This window comes from Danio rerio, chromosome 21, assembly GCF_049306965.1.
Source record: "Danio rerio strain Tuebingen ecotype United States chromosome 21, GRCz12tu, whole genome shotgun sequence".
Taxonomy (NCBI): domain Eukaryota; kingdom Metazoa; phylum Chordata; class Actinopteri; order Cypriniformes; family Danionidae; genus Danio; species Danio rerio.
In genome coordinates this window covers 13,086,121-13,108,485 of record NC_133196.1, presented here as the reverse complement: position 1 = coordinate 13,108,485, position 22,365 = coordinate 13,086,121, and the positions used below count along the sequence as shown (strand labels likewise).

Sequence of the window (22,365 nt, the reverse complement as noted above, 5' to 3'; positions counted from 1 at the left end):
AAACAGCAAACGTAAGTCCAAGGCACTTGAAAAATGTGGAAAAAATGTTAAAAAGGCTTTATTGCCATGGATATTGCTTAAATCTGCACCCACGCATTTCGGCAAACATTTGGCTTGATCAGGGTGATGAAGGCAAGTGTTTGCCGAAACATGTAGGTGCAGATTTTAAGGAATAGCCATGCCAATAAAGACCTTTTAACATTATTTTCCACATCAGGACTGACTGTATTGAAATGACTGAATGTTTGATGTTGAATAAAAAGCTAGAAAAGCGTGTTTTACAACGTGACAAAACAAGGAATGACACAAAGAAATAATAATTGAATGAGTTTATTGTGGCTCTAAAGTACTGTTTACATTAGCAAACTCCACCCATAGAAATCACATCAGCCTAAACCAGTTCCCTCTCCTGGAAAAATCGGTCCACACTATAAAAAGCGATTTTATTTCTGAAAAAGAAGTTGATTCAGTCCATCTAAATGGTCCATGTAAGATGCAGTGTTAAACACGATTAGTTGACTTTACTTAAAAAAAGTAAGTAAACCCCTTGCCCTAAAAGTGACAATTTGACTTTATTTAAAAACATTGTAAATCCATTAAGCTGATCTAACTTTTATAACTAAGCACTTAGTTCATTTTAAGCACAGTTAAATGTCATGGCAATGGCTTTACTCAGATTTTCATATAAAGTCAACTAATTGCATTTAACAGTACATCTTTCATGGACCATTTAGATGGACTGAATCAAGATCTTTTCCTAAATAAAATAATTAATTCAGTGCATGTAATTCTGGGTCTATATTTGTCCATAGTTTCTACTCAGTGGGCATCTGTGCAAAATGTTGAAAAAGCTATAACATATGAGCTTAACTCAGGTTTACTCACAATTTACTCACTTTGAATTAATTTTAGACCTTTATGAGTTTTTTTCTGTTGAACCCAAAAGAAGATATTTTGAAGAAAGTTAAGTAGTTAAGAAAGTTAAGTAGTTTGAAGAAAGGCCAGTAATCGTTGACTTCTATAATAGGAAAAATAAGTCAAAGTCTGTTATTTTTTCAAAAATTCTTCTCTTGTGTTTAACAGAAGTAAAAAGAAAAAACACCAAAAACAAACAGGTTTTGAACAAGAAGTGCGAGTAAATGACGACTGATTTTTCATTTTGCATGAACTATCCCTTTAAGGGAACGTTCCATTTTTCAAAAATTACAGGAATGTCACCTTTGACAGCTTTTTAAGTATTCTAAAGCATGTGTATTGTTATGTAACATATATAACAATGCTAAAAGAATGTCCAGCAGAAATACTTCACAAATAAAAATGTCCATGGACAATGCAGGAGTCATATTTTGTATTAACGTTTGAATCAGGATTTTTTAGGGTCCTGGAAATGATAAAAAATGCACCTAAGATTCATGATAAAGCTACTGCACAAACTAAATAATAACTAATGATTGCATCATATTAGTTTACTAAATTAAACTAAATTATTATACATTTACACCACTATATATATGTATATATATATATATAATTATTATTTATAATGTAGTATATTATATTACAATATTATACATCACTTTCCAGTAGTAAATTCAGAACAGCTTACCTTTTATTTTACATCTCTCTTTTATGTTACGATTGTCTTCTTTTAGATGTATTTATTTTATCTATTTGTGATTTTTTAAATATATTTTTATATTTGATTGAGGGTTAACAATATTATTTGGGAGAAGTATTATTTTATTTTATTTTATTTTATTATTTTTAAAATCTTATTTTAGATTTGTTTATTTAATTTATTTGTGTTTTTTGTATATTTTTATAGATTGAGGGTCCGCAATATTATATGGGAGAAGTATTGTTTTTATTTATTTATTTATTATTATACCTTATTTTATTTTTTATTTTGTTTTATACTTATCTTTTGTGTTATGTTTATCTAGTTTTAGATAATTTTTGTGTGTGTTTTGTTTCTATTTATTATTTGTATTTATAAATTATTCTTTTATTTGTATTTATAGATTGAGGGTCCACAATATTATATGAGAGAAGTATTAATTTAATTTAATTTCATTTAGTTTAATTTTGTTTTTTTATTGTATTTTATACATCTCTTTTAAGTCATGTTTATCTTATTTAGATTTGTTTATTTTATTTATTTGTGATTTCATTTATGTATTTTATAGATTAAGGGTTCATTTTTGAGGGTATTGATTTTATTTTATTTTGCTTTTCTATTTTTTTTATATTAAAAATATGTTTTATTATAACCTTTTCCTAAGTTCTTAACGTTGCAATTAATCCCTATAAAATTTGCTGAAGTAATTATTCATCGGTAAAAGTCATTCATAAATATCTAGGGCTTCAAAGAAAACACAACCACCTCTGTTTTGAAACATGACACCAGCCACGCCGTCTGTGTCTGTTGAAAGATACCACTGGAGCATTAGTGTTTTTACATGATAAGAACCAATACAGCTGGTGCCACTTGTATTTCCAGATGATGGTCAAACATTAACAGGGTTAGCTGTGTTCAGGACCTTTTAAAATGCCGGAAATGACAGAGAGGAGCTGACAGCAGGGCATCAGCGTCACCTGAAGACTTAAAACAACCCGTCATGTGCTTTCTGAGAGACAGCCTGTTCTGACATGGAGAACTCAGGCTGTCCTTGCATGGCTTTTGCAGGACATTGTGCTAACAGAGCAATGAATTAGTGCAAAGAACAGATTTGTGCGGTTAATAGATGGATTTAGGCAACACTGACAGCACTAGCAGGCCTTCAACTGTCAAAAACAGTGGTTCAGAAAAACGGGCTCATACACACCATAGAAAGAACAGGGCCAGCTAACAGGGAATGTTTTCTGAATGTTTTAGCTAGACTCCCTCATTGTTGTGAATAAGTAGTTGGTTGCCTCGGCCTACATTTTAGTGAAACTGTATGTTTGACTGCAGTTTCTAGGGAAAATGAACACTATATGCGGCATTATCAACAAATCTCTAATCTATTAATCTCCATATTGACAACTTTTCTGGTGTAGTTGTACTTGCGATGCAGAGTCTTTGGGTTTCGGATTCAAAGAGAGGACAAAAATAATCCATAAAAGCAATGTAAAATTAAAGGTAAACTACAGCATGTGATTGTAGTGCACTTTTTCTGTACATTTGTTTTTGAAAACACTATAGGTTGGGTTTAGGGAAAGGTGCTTCGTTGATCTGTACTATAACCCCCACCTTCTTGTGGATCTGTACGATAAGGAACAAGGGTCTGGCTGCGGACTGTGTACACATGCACTGTCAGACATACGGTTTTTTAGCAACGGCCACACCTGACAGTTTTTATTCACATGACCTGTGCGGAGACCTGGTGGACAAAAAAAAAAAAAAAAAAAAAAAACTATGGGCAGACTTGATTTTCTATAGAAACACATACAAACCAGTCATATTTCTTTCTATTTCAAGCTACAATAATTTGGATTACATATTAACGGAACAAAACAGAGATATAATCACAAGCTGTAAATTTTGGCATTCATATTCTGCACCTGCAGCTGTTTTTTATTATTTTAAAACTGTCTCTGTCAGAGCTGCAATTCAGCATTGTTTACATCTATCTTTTAACTATTGTGCAGCGATTTAGTTATTAGTGACGGCGTTATAGCATGAAAGCAGTTTACATTTTTGTAGAAATATAGAAACAGTGCCCTCTAGTGGATTTGTCTTCTGAAACTTGCATTAAAACGTACCCAGAGCAACATATTTCAAGTCAAAAATGTAGACTGAGGCATGTATTTTTCAGTGAATTTCAGCCTTGGTTGGATATTGAGTGTGTTCAGTATTGAATTGTTGATTCAAACCATTTGTTAATAGCAGCTGATTCATTTTAAAATCCCAAAATCACATACTAAATAATGGGCAAAAAAAAACAAGTTGTATGTCTTTAAAAAGTAGGTGTTTTACGCAGCAGATGCCCTTCCATCTGCAACCCAATGCAGGGAAACACCCATACACACTCTTGCTTTGTGAATACTTATAACAATAAATGTAGGCTCAAAAGGCTCCAGTATAATAATATTCTTTATATATTAAAAAGACATGATTTAAGCAATCATTTGTATGCATAACTCAAAGAATGATAGCTTCAAGAGTAAATCAAATGAGAGCTTCCTCAAGCATTTTGGCACTGGAAGTTTTTGTTTCTCAGAAAATGTCCACAGGTTATTGAGATCTCCATTATATATTTGTCTGCCTGGGAGAAGTATTAGTTTCAAGGCTATAAACTTTTCCAGCATCTTCTTTTGTATAATCTAGCAAAGCTCAGATGTCTCCGCACATTTTCATAACTTCCAAACAACTTTAGCATTACCTCCGGCTGGACGGAGAACGATGGCATTCTGATGATTCCGGAAAAATGCTAAATGCTTATTCTGGATGCAAAGCAGGCAATGAGAGAGAGAGAGAGAGAGAGAGAGAGAGAGAGAGAGAGAGAGAGAGAGAGATTTGATCTTCATTTCTGCACTCTTATCTCTCATCCCCACCAATCTCTTCTGTTCGCACCTGCTCTGTCAGTGTTATTGTAATGTTTTCTTTTCATTTTGCTGCTCTTAACTCTGCTTGCGCTGCTCTTTATTTTCTGTCTTCATTTTCATCATCTGAGCTGTAGGCTCTGTTTCTCTGGCTCGTGTCCAAAACTGGCAGATTTTTGGGAATGCAGGCAGAATGAACTCTTGATGCCAGTGAGAGAAGAAGCATGAGAAAATGAGAGCACTGAAGAGATCGAGAGCGATAAAACAAATGTTTCTAAACATTCATTCATTTCTAAACATTCATACAGACAATTTAGCCTACCCAATTCACCTATAGTGCATGTCTTTAGACATGTGGGGGAAACCGGAGCACTCGGAGAAAACCCACGCCAACACATGGAGAACATGCAATCTCCATACAGAAATGCCAACTGACCCAGCCGAGGCTCGAACCAGCGACCTTCTTAAAAACGTAAAATCTTAATTACAGCAAATTTTGGTGCAACACATTCTGATATGCAGCATATGTATCACTTCATATTTCATTTTATTATAGCAGACATTTTGGCATTGACATATATATTTATGAAGAGTTCAAATGCAAAAACCTCTAAGTGCCGTCTGAAATTTCCATCGAAAATGAACATCTTTTCTCAGCCTCCGTTATTTATGCTGAGTTATTTCACTTTAAAGACCAGAAAAAATTCTTTGGCATAAATGTGATATTACTGAAACTACACACATGAACCTGATAAAAATTATATATATATATATATATATATATATATATATATATATATATATATATATATATATATATATATATATATATATATATATATATATATATATATATATATATATATATATATATATATATATATATTTATTTATTTATTGCAGGCTAATATTAAATAAATAAAAAAGAAAGAAATAAGTTTTTAATTTTAATATAACATGGTGAATAATAGTATGTGTATATATGTACACATTGCCTATAAATATAAATAGAAAATATATTAATATTTAATATAGAATATAATAAATACTGTTCTGTATCTTTTAAAATAATATATTATATTATAGCTTATTTAATATTTGCAAGAACTGTTTTGTTTGCAGAATAAAGCATTAAAGTAACAATGCATAGGAAAAGAATAAAAAGAAAGCATATAATCTAGATGATGTCGTTATGATGTCATCCACTAGCGAGCTGTTCATTATTTTTAAAGCTTCTACATAGGTGGCAAACTCATTTTTAAAGACAATCAATTGAAGAGCTGCTTTTAAAATGTTGCATTTATGAATGAAGAATTTAAGTAAAATGAGTAAATAATTTGCAGTTAAGTCATCCTCTTTGCTGTCCAAATGTACTTCAAATGTCTCAATGTTCCAACAAATAGAAGGAAACATTGAAATATATTGTTTTATCCAGTTGCCATCAGACCAGAAAGGATTAACCAAATAATATTGAAGAAATGAATGTCCAACAGTTTCAAAATCACTATTGCACAGTTGGCAAACATTACAATTCACATTAAATCTTTTTCTCAAAAACTCATTTGCAGGACAAATATCATACATCGTTTTAAAATGTACTTCTTTGTATTTGGAGGAAGAGGAAATGTCAAATATTTGCATCTAATTTTCTCAACTAAATTCTTATTATGATAATATGATTTCTTTTGTTAGGTCCAGGATAGCATTCCTGTACAACAGTGGTTCCCAAAGTGGGGGTCGGGACCCCCCTAGGGGTCGCGGTATAATGAAGAGGGGTCGCCTGGTGATTTCCAAAAATCTATTTATTTTCAATTAACCACTAGAATTACCATTTTTTACTGAAGAGAAAAAAATAGTTGTTTATAGTTGCATGCAATATTGTTACTATAGTAGCTTATAGTTACTAGTTCTATTGGATTGCGACCCCTGGGGTAATTACATAATATTAAAGAGACAGCAATAGCGTCAGATGCAGCAAACTGATTTTATGGCACCAGGTTAAACTTTCTGGCCCATTTACAGCACTGACATACATTAAAAAAATTAAACAAAGAATAGACTTGGGTGTATTGGAGTGTGTGCACCATTGCATGCAAGGTTTCTATATTTATAACCACCTCAGATGATATGGGGGGTCACGAGTCACTGGCATTGTCATTTTTGGGGTCGCAGGCTGAAAAGATTGGGAACCCCTGCTGTACAAGACCCCTAATTATATGGCCCTATCTACCCTCTACTGGATGAATCAGCAACAACACAGTTCTAGAAATGCATTTAGGCATGTGCAGTAACATACTACTGCCACCAGCACAGCAGAGGCAAATCCGTTACCTGATCGACATCATGCCTTTTTGCAGCACAAGATGGCGCTACGTTTCTTCATGAAATATAAACATGCTGACAGACTACAAAACAGGTTATTTGGGTTTTGCTTGTTCTTAACCAAGAGTCTACCGATCAAAGGTAACAATTCAGTTTTCACTTCTTAAAACAGTTGGGTTAATAATAACAGGTAACACAATAATAGGTCGTTTGATCGGTTATGAAGCACGCGTTGTATCATCAAATTAAAAAGTGCTGGTAAACGTATATAAAAAACAAGGCAGACAGGTAATTTGATGAAAAATATTATCGTGTTAGAGTTTAAATAAACTTTATAATGCAAAAACAACATTACTTAAGCATATTAATACAGCTGTTCTGTGTCAGTTAAATTCAACATTTTTAACCTAACTGGTTGAGTTAGCCTATTATTAAATAACCCAATAAAGGTTTTAAATAGCCCAACAAAGCACCAATTTTTTTTTTTAATTCCACCAATGGGTTAATTAACTAACTCAATGTTGTTTAGAGTGTGGCTAATTATATTGCAGATTAATGTTAAACTATGACTAGATTTATTAACGAGATCATTGTTAATTTGTGGTTGAGTTATAATTTTTTTTAGCCATGGTATTTGTAGTAACTTTTCTTGGTAGTAACTGATAAAAGTCAATCTGTCAATGTAAAAAATAAATAAATAAATAATCACTACAATTTTACTATTAAAACATGGTCAATTTTTTTAAAGGCTACTTTCACTGCAGTTCTGTGACCATTTAGGCCTTTGTTGAACACAAAAGAAGATATTTAAAAAATGTTAGAAATGGGCAATCATTAACTTTCATAGTATTTGATTTTCCAATTGCTGCTTAACAAAATTCTTCAAAATATCTTCTTTAGTGTTCACCAGAAGAAAAAAAAAAACTCATAAAGCTTTGGAAAAACCTGACAGTGCGTAAATTGTAATTTTTAGGTGAACTATTCCAGTAAATGTCACCATAAAGAAGTTGTTGAAAGAATTGTTGAAATTCCAATTTCACATCAGAAATACAATTCTTGTTAGTTAAACCTTTTTATACATTGTTATTAGTACAATTGTGAATTTCTGACATCAAGAATTCAGTTGTCACTAGCTGAAATGTTATTTCTTGATATCTGTAATTGCATTACGACATATAGCATTTGGCTTTTCTGATATATGAAAATGTATTTAGGATATCAATAAGTTATTTTATATTTATATTGCCTATATGGTGCAAATACAGCTCTTGATAACAAAAACACATATAGTTGAAGTCAGAATTATTAGCCCCCCCCCCACCCCACCCGTTTATTTTTTTCCACAATTTCTGTTTAACGGAGAGAAGATTTTTTTTCAAAACATTTCTAAACATAATAGTTTTATTAACTCATTTCTAATAACTGTTTGTTTTATCTTTGTCGTGATGACAGTAAATAATATTTGACTAGATATTTCTCAAGACACTTCTATAGAGCTCAAAGTGACATTTAAGGCTTAACTAGGTTAATTAGCTTAACTTGGCAGGTTAGGGTAATTAGGCAAGTTATTGTATACTGATGGTTTGCTCTGTAGATTTTGTCCCTAAAATGGGTTTTAAAATTTTTAAAAAACTGCTTTTATTCTAGCCGAAATAAAACAAATAAGAATTTCTCCAGAAAGTCTGTGAAAATTTCCTTGCTCTGTTAAACATCATTTGGGAAATATTTTAAAAAGAAAACAAATTCAGAGGGGGGCTAATAATTCTGATTTCAACATTTTAAACCCTTTAGATAAATATAAAAGTCAAAAGAGCTTTCCATAATCTGTGGACATACTTGAGTGCTGTTACACAAAGCTCTCTCAAGGCAGAAATGTTTGAATTATTAATGATGTGCAGCAGGAAATTAAGCATTTAATCTCCATCTCCACACGTTAGTGTCTCTGCGCTCCAACATGCATTTATTACGGTACTTGAACTGAAAAATGGTGTTTACTCCCAGCAGGCACAGGACGTCAACATGACGTCAGATTGATGTTATACCCCAACGTCATGGGGACGTTGCATTTTGTTAGGAAATGAAAATCGGGTTGACGTCAGAACCCAACAACAGATCGACATCAATGTCCAATGAAATATCAACGTCTAATGATGTTCCAGCTATCAGACGTTGGATTTTGGTTGCCGTATCTGATGAACAAATGTCAGTATTTGACACCAATATGATGTTGGTTTAAGATGTTGCCTCGATGTTAGATTTTGGTAACTTTCAACACAACCTAAAATCAACCAAATATCAACGTCATTTGATGTCATTATTGAACGTCAAAATAACGTTCTCCTTAGATGCTGGCCAGACTTGAATTTTGGTCACCTGACGTCACGACCTAAATCTAACCTAATTATGATGTTGTGTGCCTGGTGGGCTGAGGCTTACACATAGCACCGCACACGCGTATACATACACATTATACAAAGGCATGTTCGCTTGCAATATTAATGTTCAGTTTATTACGATAAAAGTCATTTAATGTTGATACATTATATATTTTGTAAACAACTTTGGACAGAAGCGTAAATTGGTATAAACACTGACCACATTGAAAAATTACAGGGTGTGTCTGTGTGTAAACGTCCCCTTTATTGTCATCACCTTAACACAGGCCAGTTATATAATATATTTAATGTACAATTCATAAAAGACTTCTCTCTAAATCTAAAAAATAAAACCAAGGATGTGCTGAACCATGACAGACATTTATTAAATCACTTGTTATTTTGACAAGCCGCTATACCTCCAGCAGTTTCAGATTATATCAAAACAAAGGGTTTCGAATTTATGTTTTGCACTCGGATTAACATAGTAAACTAGGTAGCAGTAGGTTGTGCGAAAATAGAACAGCCTGTTTCACAAATGCACACCACAGACGGTCCCTTTCAGAGCAACATCACAACAGCTGGAGTTTATTCATTGGAAACCAGACATTCAGGTTAAAGGTACAACAACACGTACAGGAGACGAGTTAGGAATTGCGATTTAGGCTTATGAGGTAAATGGCGATTTAATATATTAGGGTTCTATATAGATATTACTCTGTTTACTCTCATAAACTACTATGAACTCTTAGAAAAATAAAACTTTATCTTTGTTTTATGAATCGTTTTAAATACAAAATCAGTCGATATATAGTCGCTTGGGATGAAAAGCTCTCGTTTTTCATGATTGAAATATAGAAGGCTTATCGGAAAGCGCATGTTTTGTGTAGAGCAGGGTAAAGAGGTATGTGGTAAACGTTGTGCAAAAAAAGGGCAGAGGAATTTAGGCTTTAAGGTGTCCCCCAGGTAAATGTCCTCGGTACAATACAGTTTACTGAATGATAGGTTTATATATCGAAATGCTGTCATCCTGAGCATTACGGTGATCTGAAAGCACTCAGTTGTAGAACCAGGTGTTACTGATGTTTGTTTTTTAATGTCTAAAGCAGGGATTGCCAACTTTTTTTTTAGCCAGCAGTAAAAACAGTAAAAATGCTACAGTAAAACTATGATATCTGATTAACTGTAAGTGTCCTTAATATTTAGGGTGAATATCCGTAATTGGACATTTTCAAAATTCCCTGCATGACACTTTTTTTTTGTTATTGTTGACATTACTATACACTCAAAAGATTTTAGCTGATTAGTCAAACTAATTATTTAAAACAAGTTTTTATTTATTTATTTATTTATTTATTTATTTATTTTGGGGGGAGGGGGGTACATTTATTGTTTTACATTTACATTTAATCCACTTAAATTTGCAAACAAAACTAAGTTAACTTAAGAACCCAGCACTTTTTTCAGCTCTTTTTTTTTGTTTTTCTCCTCATCAGTGATCTAATAAAAGTTCAATAACGTTTACTCCAATACTTTAGTGTAGGGCTGGGCGATATGGCAAAAATGCAATCTTGATTATTTCTTTTCCATATTGAACAATAGCGATATATATTTCGATATCAGTTGTTTATGCTTCCAAGTTTTAAAATAGTACCCCAACATTGACTGAAGCCACAAATTAGAGGGTCCACTAAACAGCATAACTTTCTTTTGGTGGCATCTCTAATTCTTAAATTTGGTTCATCTCTAATATAAAGAACCTTTTAGATTCCCATTGTTGTACATTTCTGCTGTTTGATTGGCGTTAGATCAATATAGAGTAAAAAAGTTCAGAGCTTATTGTTATTGACATCAATTATTATCATGATTCGATATAATATTGTTTATCAGCCCAGCCCTACTTTAGTGTTTAGATAAGCTGCTTTTGTCTATGTAACAAATGTACAATGTGTAGATGTTAGTACTTCAAAATAAGGGCGTATTAACACTGTATAAATTAAGGAAATACAGTAGTTTACCGTAGAGTTTGAAGGTTTCTAGCTTATGTTTATCTGTAAATTCGTTACCATCAATTTTATTGAACTATTTTTACTAGAAGTACCTGAATAAGTACAGATTCATTTGCAAAGTTGTATTTGAGCCATTAAACCAATATACTGTACAAGTGTTTAAATAAATTATATTCCAAGTAACAACTAGGATTTAAACTATTAGTAATTTGTTGTGTATTTTCAAATGGGTCTATAAAGTTTTAGAAATTTTATGTTTTAATATTAGTCGTTTTAGGTCAAGTTAAACAAAACAGAAATGTGCTGAGCTTACAAAATTGTATTTAATGGGATTAGTTTTAATTACCAGTATTACCTCTAAAGCAAATTATGCACCACCTGACAAAAGCCTTGTCGCCCATCCACGTTTTAGGAACAGAAAATAATAACTTGTCTTCTAGTTGATCATTTGGTATCAGAAGAAGCTTATGTGAAAGACAAAGGCCTCTAGATTACGCTTATTTTTCTTAAATAAAATATGATCATGCCTCGATTTTTAATTATTTAATTAGGACAGTAACATTTAACCTAGCTTAGATAAAATTCTTGAAAATAAGTCATAGTGCAGTGGAAAAATGATTAATATAGTGTATGACTTCCATGAGCTTGGAGGACTGCATCCATATATCTCTGCAATGACTAACGTTCTTGCAGGACTCCCAGAGTTCATCAAGATTCTTTGGATTCATTTTCATCTTACCCCAGACATGCTGAATAATGTTCATGCCTGGTGACTGGGCTGGCCAATCCTGGACCACCTTGACCTTCTTTGCTTTCAGGAACTTTTAATGTGGAAGCTGAAGTATGAGAAGGAGCGCTATCCTGCTGAAGAATTTGCCCTCTCCTGTGGTTTATAATGTAATGGGCAGCACATATGTCCTGATACCTCAGGTTGTTAATGTTGCCATCCACTCTGCAGATCTCTCACATGCCCCCAAACTGAATGTAATCCCAAACCATGATTTTTCCTTCACCAAACTTGACTGATTTCTATGAGACTCTTGGGTCCATGCAGGTTCCATTAGGACTTCTGCAGTATTTGTGATGATTGGGATGCAGTTCAACAGATGATTCATCAGAAAAATCTACCTTCTGCCACTTTTCAATGATCAACTAGAAGTCAACAACTGGGATCGACGACAAGACTTGTATCAGGTAGTGTAGATGAATCAGAAAATTTAAATGAAAACATTTCAGTTTTAACACAGTATACTAGTTTACGAACCCTAGTTGGAAAACCCTGCTTTAGAATAACAACATAAACTATTTTAACTATCAGTCTAAATGACGACAATTGGTTGTTTCATGTCAGAAAAGAACCGAAAAGCAAGAGAAATCTCTGACATCAGTCAAAAAGGCAAGTCGTTTTAGATGCAGAGAGCGAGTTGTTACATTTAGCTAAAATATCAAGACGAACACCGAATGAATCGGAATAGCGCGCACTCACAAATCGTGCACAACACCAGGAACGTGCACCGATTGAATTTCACAATGACTTTTTTTTGATTGCAGTTTCCTCACATGGTCACAATTTACAATCTTCATCTTTATAGTAGAATATTGGCGTATCACCCTACATGTAAACGCTTTGATAGCATGCAGAAGTTGGTGGCAGTGAAGGCAACATGAGTTAAATCAGCAAGAGGGCAAAGGGCAAGAGACGCCATGATTGGTCCTGACATTGGTTTTTCTATTAGCGACCTGGTTCAAAACTGAGGGATAAATAGAGCTGGCTGTTCACCACAGATATATACGAACACTCACACTGACAGACACAGGCCGTAAAATGCTTATAGTCGATAACTACATGTGCAGATTAAAACAAGCTCGCCTGGAAGAGAACAAAACGCAGCGCTCCTTTCTGTCTTTATTCATCCCTCTCAAGTTGCTCTGTTCAGCAGCTTACTTTATTTTCTTGGCCCTTCATCCTGCTGAAAAGACCAGATTGGCTCGTTTACTTGCTGAAGTTCAGATGTTGTGATGTATAACTGGCTTATTTCCCTTTAACTAGCAACACAGCCTTTGTAGTAATAGTGCAGCCTTCAATAATAGTACACTGTAAAAAAATGTAATGACAAAAAGTCAAGACAACATATTTTTTGATGTGGCTTTAACTTATTTTTATAAGTTAATCAGGTTTTGACTACATTTTTAAAGTTATATAGAGTTTAACTTAATATTTTTAGTCAGTTTGACTGACGTAAGTTGAGGCGGCTCGAAAAGTCAATCTGATTCAACTAAGAAAGTGAAGTCAGCAAGAATTTCTAAACGTTCATAAATGAAGATGCATTTACTTGTGACGTGAACTCAAATGAGTCTTATTGTCTGAAAAAATGTATCAAAGTAAAGTCTATTTTTCTTAGCCTGTTGGCAGATTTTTTATTTATTTTAAGCATAAATTTGATCATTTAAAAAAAGCTATTTATCACAGCATGTACATTATTTTTTTTATTATTTTTTTTTTACATTTTAAGTTGATGTTAGGTGGTTCATTCCGCTGTGGCGCCCCCTAATGAATAAAGGGACTAAGCTGAAGAAAAACGAATGAATGAATGAAGTTGAATGAATGAATGAATGATGTTAAATTTGAAGTGTGTTTTAAGTATAAACTTGCTTGATTTAGATTTTCTTTTAAGAAAAAGTATTTTTTTCCTCATAAGCAACTGTAAATTAAAGAGCCTGGATATGTTACTTTATCACACAACACTTTAAAAAATTACTGTAAAATGTACAGTATTACTGCCAATTTAGGTAGCCAGTAAGGCCGTAAAATTTACAAGTGCACTAAATTAATAATTACAGCACAATTGTAATTAAAAATTTACAGTGAGCTTGTAAATTTTGGTTGCCAGTACTACTGTAAATTTATAAGTACCTTGTAAATTAACAGTTACAGTTGTGCTGTAAATCTACAGCACAACTTATTAATTTACAGTACGCTTGTAAATTTGAATATTTCTGGCAATTTTTACAGTATTACTGGCTAAATTTACAAGCGCACTGCAAATTTTCAACTACAATAATGGTGTAGATTGTACAACAAGTGTACTTATAAATTTACAATAATACTGGCAACCAAAATTGCCAAGCGCACTGTAAATTAATAATTACAATTATGCTGTAAGACTACAGCACAATTATAATTATTAATTTAGTGCACTTGTTAATTTTACAGTATTACTGGCAACCTAAATTGCCAGTAACACTGTAATTTGAACAGAAATTTTTTTTTAACAGTGTTTCATTATAAAAATCTGAATTTACTCACAAATTTATGCTTAAAACAAGAATAAAAATCTGCCAGTGTGAATATAAATAAACACAAACATAAAATATAAACAAAAATAAAATTTTGCTTCTGCCAGTGGTAAAATAAAGACATGTAATTTACTTTTATGCAGATTTATAATTCATTGATTTTCTTTTCAGCTTGTTAATCGGGGGTTGCCACAGCAGAATGAACCACCAACTTATCCAGCAAATGTTTTACACAGCGGATTCCCTTCCAGCTGCCACCCATGGGAAACACACACGGCCAATTTAGCTTATTCAATTTACCTATAGTGCATGTTTTTGCACTGTGAGGGAAACCGGAGGAAACCCACACGAACACGGAGAGAACATGCAAACTCCACACAGAAATGCCAACTGACCCAGCTGGGGCTCGAATAAGAGTCGTTCCTGCTGTGAGGCGACAGAGCTAACCACTGAGGCACCATGCCGCCCATAGAATTATAATATCATTGTAAAATCAAACATAAAACATAAGCTACATTATCTTGCTTCTCAAGTATCTTGATTAAAGGATGCGTAGGTATGAATACTGTAAAATCCAAATGACTAAATAAATGACTGTTTGCACAAAATAACAGTTTACTAAATGTTGGGTATAATATAACCACAAACTGCGGCTCTGAAATGTTTTGGGCTATTTAAAGCAGCATGAGGCTGTCAATATATTGTCCATCAGCTGCAAAATAAATTATTCTGAAACTAATTTCAGTGACATTGCTCCACAGTGTCATTATTGTTATAATTATGTTATATATTTCACCAATTATATAAAAATTACATTGTATTTTCATTCGAATTGTAAAAATCTTTCAGCAATAGTAAACCAGCACTGGTGTTTTCAGCAGGACGCGGAGCTTCTTTTACCTACTCTTCCTGTCTTTCTCCACTTGCACAAGTCTCACTGCTGGTCGTCCCGGAGCATGTCGAACAGAGCCTGCAGCAGCCGGTCGTCTCTGTGTCTGTACGGCTGGGCTCTGTAGAAGTTGTCGCTGTAGTCATTGAACAGGCCGTTTTGGGAGGCCCTGTAGCGGTTCAGCAGGTCTAGGGCCTGATACAGCTTCTGTGGCGGGATGCGCTCCTGCTGGAAGCTCTTCGGGGGAGCCGCCGGCATCTGCCTGTTGAAGGCTGACTGAAGGAGACGCAGCAGGGCCAGGTTGGCAGTGGACGGGCCGGAGTTTACTTCTGGGATGCTCATGGAGGCAGTGGAAGGCGGAGAGTCTGGGATCGCTTGATTTGGAATCTCAGGTTTGAGAGCTGGAGTTGGAGCTTCCTGCTGTAAGAGGGAGAAGGGAAACAAAGATGTAAGATTAGAGGAAGAGGAACAGTACATATTACATGTTTTAAAGGAACACTCCAGTTTTTGGAAAATAGACCCATTTTACTGATTCCCTAGAGGTAAACGGTGGAGTTTTACCATTTTTGAATCCCTTCAGCCAATCTCTAGTTCTATCACAGTTGCTTAGCTTAGCATAAATCATTGAATCGGATTAGACCATTAGCATCTCAAAAAAAAAAAAAAAAATTTCTGCCGTACCATGGCTGCGCATATTAGGCTGTAATGAGAGAGTATATACACATTGACATTTCTCCTGTTCTGACCTTCATCATGTCTTCCATCGGCTCCACTCCTCTGCGATCATTTTGTACGGCGTTGTACGGTGTGTATACTCTCGCCTTCTTCATGTGTTCAGGCTTCTCAGACGTCCCGTGCAAAATTAACTTCCAGCTGATGATCTGACCCTCATTCTCCATCCGTCCTGACTGTGAGCAACAGAAAGAGAGAGATGAAAAAGTATTTCGATTAGTGAAAGCTCATATTTGTTAGATATTAGTTCAGGGATGCTGGTCTCTACCGTATCAGTAATCTTCAGGATCCAAGTGCCAGTGGGATTCTCTCCCCATGTGTGCACAGACATGAAGGCCCAGTTTCGGAAACCATTAGATGAAGTGTCCCTCTCTCTCTCCGCCAGTAGGACTGTAGTGGTACCTAACGGAAAAAAACAACAACAGTCAGTGGGCTCTATTTTGACGGTCCATGAGCAGAGTGCAAAACGCAGGGCGCAAATGCTTTCAGGGCGTGTCAGAACGCATTTTTGCTAATTTACGGACGGGAAAATCTGCTTTGCGCCGCGGCGCATGGTCTAAAAGGGTTGAGTTTTTTTTTTTCTTAATGAGTTATAGGTGTGTTTTGAGAGTAAACCAATTAGAGTCTCATCTCCCATTCCCTTTAAGACCCAGCTGCGTTGTGCCAAGAGCGCATTCGCTATTTACAGGACGCAAAGTAAGTCTAAGTGGAAAAAATGAGCATTTCACAAGTAAACAGTTAACAGTTTTTTAACAGAAAACTGTTAAACAGAGCATCTACTGCATGAGAATGAGAGATAAATGATCTACTTTCACATTCGCTCTTGGATAGGGAAACCTTTACGCACAGACATCAATTAGCCTATAAATAATTAATTTCGTTTGTTAAGCGCAAAGATTCGTTTCAAAACTATTTCTAAATTTCTATTTCTAGTTCTAATTTCTAGCAAACGAATAAATCAACAATAATGACCAAGTGTGGTCAAAATACTGAGTTATTTCCAAATACACCTGCCATGCCCCATATGGTCTTAAACCTAACAGGTGGGCAAATCTAGGCTTGTTTTTAATAAAACAAATATAAATATGATTATATTAAATAATACTGCTAATAATAATAACATTATACAAAAGCAAATTGTTATGAATGAACTGAAAAAGCCTCCCGAGATGAAGAAGACATAAAAGCAGTGATTTTTCATATTTATGTAGGCTAGAAAATAATATGTTTTGTAATATTTTAATCCTTTATATTTATATCCTATATCTATTCTTATTATATCCTATACATATTCTTAATATTTAAATTTTTTCATATGTAAAGATATTTGCCTATTGCTCTTTTGTGCGTATTAAGCAGTGTGTAAGCGAGGCGCAACTCTGCGCCGGAGTTTAGACTGGGTTTGTTTTGGTCTAATGAAAAATCTATTATAGTTTCTCAAAATAGCAATGCGCCAGCAGTCCGCCTTAGAACGCCTTCCTTTTTAGACCAGTACGCCTATGGGCGCACAAATGAGCGCTAATGCATTTGCTATTTAAACAGCGTAGCGCAACGCCTCAAAACCACTCTTGCGCCAAGCTGAAACTACCAAAAGACTATTGCGCCACTTCTTGCACCACACTGCGCCGGGTGTTTGATAGGGCCCAGTGTCTGTTAAAGTTTAGAGGGATAGTTCACTTGATGAAAGACTAAACTGTATTATTATACATTTTTTATTTCTTTTTATTTCTTTTTCTTTTTTCATAAAGTTGTTTGCTGCAGACCTCTTGGCCAGGTCAACCTTGTAAAGAGGTATATATGAAGAAACATATATAAGATGGATCTAACTTTTTTCTTCAATAAATTGTGACCCTGGACCACAAAATCAATTAGTTATATTTTTACCAATAATCAAAAATACATTGTATGGGTCAAAATGATAGATTGTTCTTTTATGCTTAAAGCCATTAGAATAATAAGTAAAGATCATGCTCCAGAAATGTATTTAGTAAATATCGTACTGTAAATTTGATTAAAACCCAATATGATTAGCATTGTACACTGCTAAAAACTTAAGGCGAGTTTCTCAATATTTATACCCTCAGATTCCCGGTTTTCTAATAAAAGTATCACAGCCAAATATTGTCCTATTCAAACAAATACATCAATGAAAAAAGATTTATTGAGCTTTCAGATAATAATGTCAATTTTTAAACATTTCAGAAGGGTCACAAATATTAAAGAAGTTAATATTTAGTGATTTAAAAGCTGCTTCTTTGATAGTACAAAAAAATATACAGGCAAAACATAATTAATCCCTGTGGCTCCTGATAATACAATGAGGTCTTACAAAGCAAAAGGATCAGTATGTAAAGAAACTGAACATTTACAAAATTATTAACTTTAATTTAAAGCCTCAGCAAATATTCCGAAGCATGATCGTGTCAGTCGGAAGCACAAGCTTCCTGTTTATGAAAATGTATAGGTTATTGTACGGACTGATCATATTTATGTATCACCAGAAGCCATTCAATCAGGGTTTCCACAGGTTTCATCAAAGTCAGACGTTTTAAGATCCTTTTAAGAGCCCTTTCTTAAGGCCCGGTATTTTGATGAGGAATCATGTAATTGTGCTTACGTTTTTTCCCTGATTAAGAAATTTAATGTGAAAAAATTGGCTTTATGAATGTCTAACGTTGTTGTGAATTATGTCTCTTTGCAATGAAAACAACTGAAATATAAAAACTTAAGGTTTTATTGAGGTTTAATTGTTGGTCATTGTATTTAAGACCTACAACACCATTTCAGTGAATTTGAAACTTGTTAAAGCCTACAATTTAGTTTTTGAAATACTAAACTTTGAAACTTTTTGAAATACTACTACTTTGAAAGACTTTTTAAGACCCAACAGACACCCTTATTTTATGTATTGCCTGAATATTTTTTGACCTTCAATACGCTTATTTAACTTTTTACAGAAGAAACAGTGACCTACATCTCAGATGAGTAAATAACCAGCAAACTTTCATTTTTAACAGTGAATATGACTATAAGAATGTTTAAGTCTCACCTGATGGAGATGTGAGTGTGATGTGGAGGTCTCCTCTTCTTGTATACTCAATGCTCACCTCCACCTGCACATGCTCCAAGGACATGACAGAATTTGCCTGTCCTGCACAGGCTTTAGTAGGGATCTCAATGGAGATCTCGCCCGCAGCCTTCAATGGTCTGTAAACACAAAAAAAGCACAGGTTGTAATATCATTTCACATGCTGGCAGCCTTCATTCATTTTCCTTTAGTTGATTATCATTGGTCGCCGCAGCGGAATGAACCACCAATTATTCCGCCATATGTTTTAGGTAGTGCAGGGGTTCCCAAACTTTTCAGCCCGCGACCCCCAAAATGGCAATGCCAGTGACTCGTGACCCCCAATTTTCTCTGAGGTGGTGGTTATAAATACAGAAACCTTGTGTGCAATGACGCACACACACCAATAGACCCGAGTCTATTCTTTGTTGTTTTTTTTATGTATGTCAGTGCTGTAAATGGACTAGAAAGTTTAACCTGGTGTTACAAAATCTGCTGCATCTGACAGTATTGCTGTGTCTTTAGTATAATGTAATTACCCGAGAAGTCGCAATCCAATAGTACTAGTAACTATAAGCTCCTATAGTAACTATATAGTTTATAGTAACTATAAACGACTATTTTTTCTCATCAGTAGGTTATTGATAAAATACAGTAAGTCTTAAAGTTTAATAAAAATTAATTGATTTTTGAAAATCACCAGACGACCCCCCTTCATTGTCCTGCGACCCCTCGGGGGGTCCCAATCCCCACTTTGAGAACCTCTGAGGTAGTGGATGCCCTTTCAGCCGCTCATACACTCTCACATTCACACACACACACACACATACACTACAGACAATTTAGTTAATCAAATTAACCTACAGTGCATGTCTTTGGACTGTGGGGAAACCAGAGCACCCGGAGGAAACCCACAGAAATGCCAAGTCAAGACTCGAACCAGTAACCTTCTTGCTGTGAGGCCACAGTGCTAACCACTAAGCCACCATGCATGCAATATCTCTTTAATTTTTTTAAACAATATTCCCAAACCTGTTAAAATCTAAATCTAAAAAGCTCTATATCTAAAAAGTTTAATGAAATACAGAAAAAAATAAATACATTAAAATATGATAACATCATCATCATGATCTATGAATGAGTTTGAACAATTATGAGGGGATTTTTTTTCTCTCTACTGTTCCCTGGACAGATATGCATGAGTGATATGAACTGTAATCCCAACAGATTATCTAGAAAGCCACGGACTTTGCATCAAACAAGAGCCATGGTGATAATGCACACATGCTAAAACATGACCTTATGGATGGATGAATGGATGGATGGTTAGACATAAAGTATAGCACAACTTATAGTGTGTCCCACTTTCTCATTCCATAATGCTTTATCTAGGCTACATCACATGCCCAAAAATAAAAAAAAAAGATTCCACTGAGAATTTGCCAATGGCAGCTTGCACTTTATGTTATTGCGTGGCATGCAATAAACACAATTATAGCGTGTCCCGACATTTGCATTAGCATCAAGAAATGCAGTTCCAGGAAAATGAAACATCTGTTCAGGTGCACTTTTATTCCAGCTAAGCCTCACAATATCCAGAATTTCATGACGTAAATGTAAGAGGAAAAACAATGCATGAGTCAAAACCAGATTCCAGTTGTTAATTCCCCAAATATAGCGTCCTATTAAATCCTTCCGTTTGAATCACAAAAGCAGTTGTAAAGAAGAAACAGATGGGCGTAAATGCACACGCACACATACTGGCTCTGCTGAAATTATGGGGCTATTAATGAATAGCATGGCAGCAGATGGCAGGAGATCAGGGTGGCTTTGTCAAAACTCTGCTTTTGTCTCAACTGCAAGCAAAAAGAATTGGTGCTTTTTTAATATCTAGAAGCAAACTCTACCTTGGTTGAAACGTCTCATCTCTGACGATGCACTGTTTCTTCTCGGGAACGTGTTTCCAGACTTTAGGATCGGCCAGGTCCACCAGGGCTTTGGCATTCAGGAGACCAAACCCAAAACGACTGTTGACCATCAGTCCAGCTCCGTTCCTTTTCCAGCCGGGGTTATTGGCGAGAGGGTCAAACTCAGACGTCCAAACCACCAAGTGCTGAAGGTCCCGCCATGTCAGATCGGGACTAGTGTGGAGAGAAAAAAAACACACTATAAAAAAATTCTGGGTTCCACACAATTCCTCAATTCAGGCTCTTTCTGAAAACGTACCACTATATACATTTCTAGAGATCGCAAAATACATCCCAGGAGGTCGTTTTTTTTGCAGTTTTTGTTTTCGCAAATCCAACAGAGGACACTGTGTATGCTTTTTAAAATCTCAAATTTATCTTGCGAGTGCCATTTACGTCTGCTCTTCTCATGTGCCGCTGTCGACTGACTGACTGAGCGATCGACTGACCCACCTCCTCCTTCCCTAAACCCAGTCAATAGTGTTTTCAAAAGCATAGATTGACCCACCCATCCACTTCCCTAAACCCAACTGACAGTTAAAAAAAAAATCCAAAAAACGAAAAGCCCTAGCCTGATTTTTACCATGTTTTCATATTTTACCACATTCACACCCTGTTATTTACTTGTTTATTTTATTGGCCTGTGTTTTTGTTCTACCCAGTTTTTGGAACCGGCATTCACCGAACCCTGTCGTCATGGTCAACTCCTCTGCGTCTCAAGTATGCTGACGTAAACGGTGAGCTACTGTAACTAGACAAACTGGTAACAGTGCAAAAGCCGACCATTCGGAGTTAAGCAGTTAACTTGTAAGTGAGAAAAGGAACAGTGTCATATCGCCCTGTAGCATTCATTTCAAAGACAAAAATGCAGCCATATGTAGCTCTGGCTACATAATTTGCGATCTCCAGAAACATATATAGGGCTACATTTTCAGATTGAGCCTATGTTGCAACTCCATGTTGTCCCAATGCAGATCGATTAAGTTAACTCAATTGTTTTTACAAATTTAAGTGGATTGAACGTAAAACAGTTCAGTTGTGCCCCCCCAAAAAAATGCAAGAAGATTCAGCTCATTTAAGTAGTTTGAAAAAGCAGTAAGTCTTTTTTTAGTGCATCTAGATTTGTACTGAAATGTACACTCAAAATAATAAGCAGGTATTTGATTACATATAAAATGTCCAT

At 34.8% G+C, this 22,365-nt stretch overlaps 2 protein-coding genes across 3 annotated transcripts in view; both read right to left on the bottom strand.

The window, feature by feature from the left end:
• gtf3c5 (general transcription factor IIIC, polypeptide 5) overlaps positions 1 to 22,365 on the bottom strand; it is a 678,526-nt gene that overhangs the window by 306,602 nt on the left and 349,559 nt on the right. The gene's annotated exons all lie outside the window — the stretch shown is intronic.
• Positions 9,584 to 22,365, bottom strand: part of pcsk1 (proprotein convertase subtilisin/kexin type 1) — a 43,326-nt gene continuing 30,544 nt past the window's right edge. The window contains exons 10-14 of one of the 2 annotated variants that reach the window (XM_017352740.4): positions 21,123 to 21,356; positions 19,198 to 19,355; positions 16,417 to 16,550; positions 16,163 to 16,324; positions 9,584 to 15,833 (exon numbers count right to left, since the gene is read on the bottom strand). In XM_017352740.4, coding sequence (XP_017208229.1) covers positions 15,462 to 15,833; positions 16,163 to 16,324; positions 16,417 to 16,550; positions 19,198 to 19,355; positions 21,123 to 21,356 — 1,060 coding nt within the window. In that variant the 3' untranslated portion in view covers positions 9,584 to 15,461. 2 annotated transcript variants of the gene reach the window in all.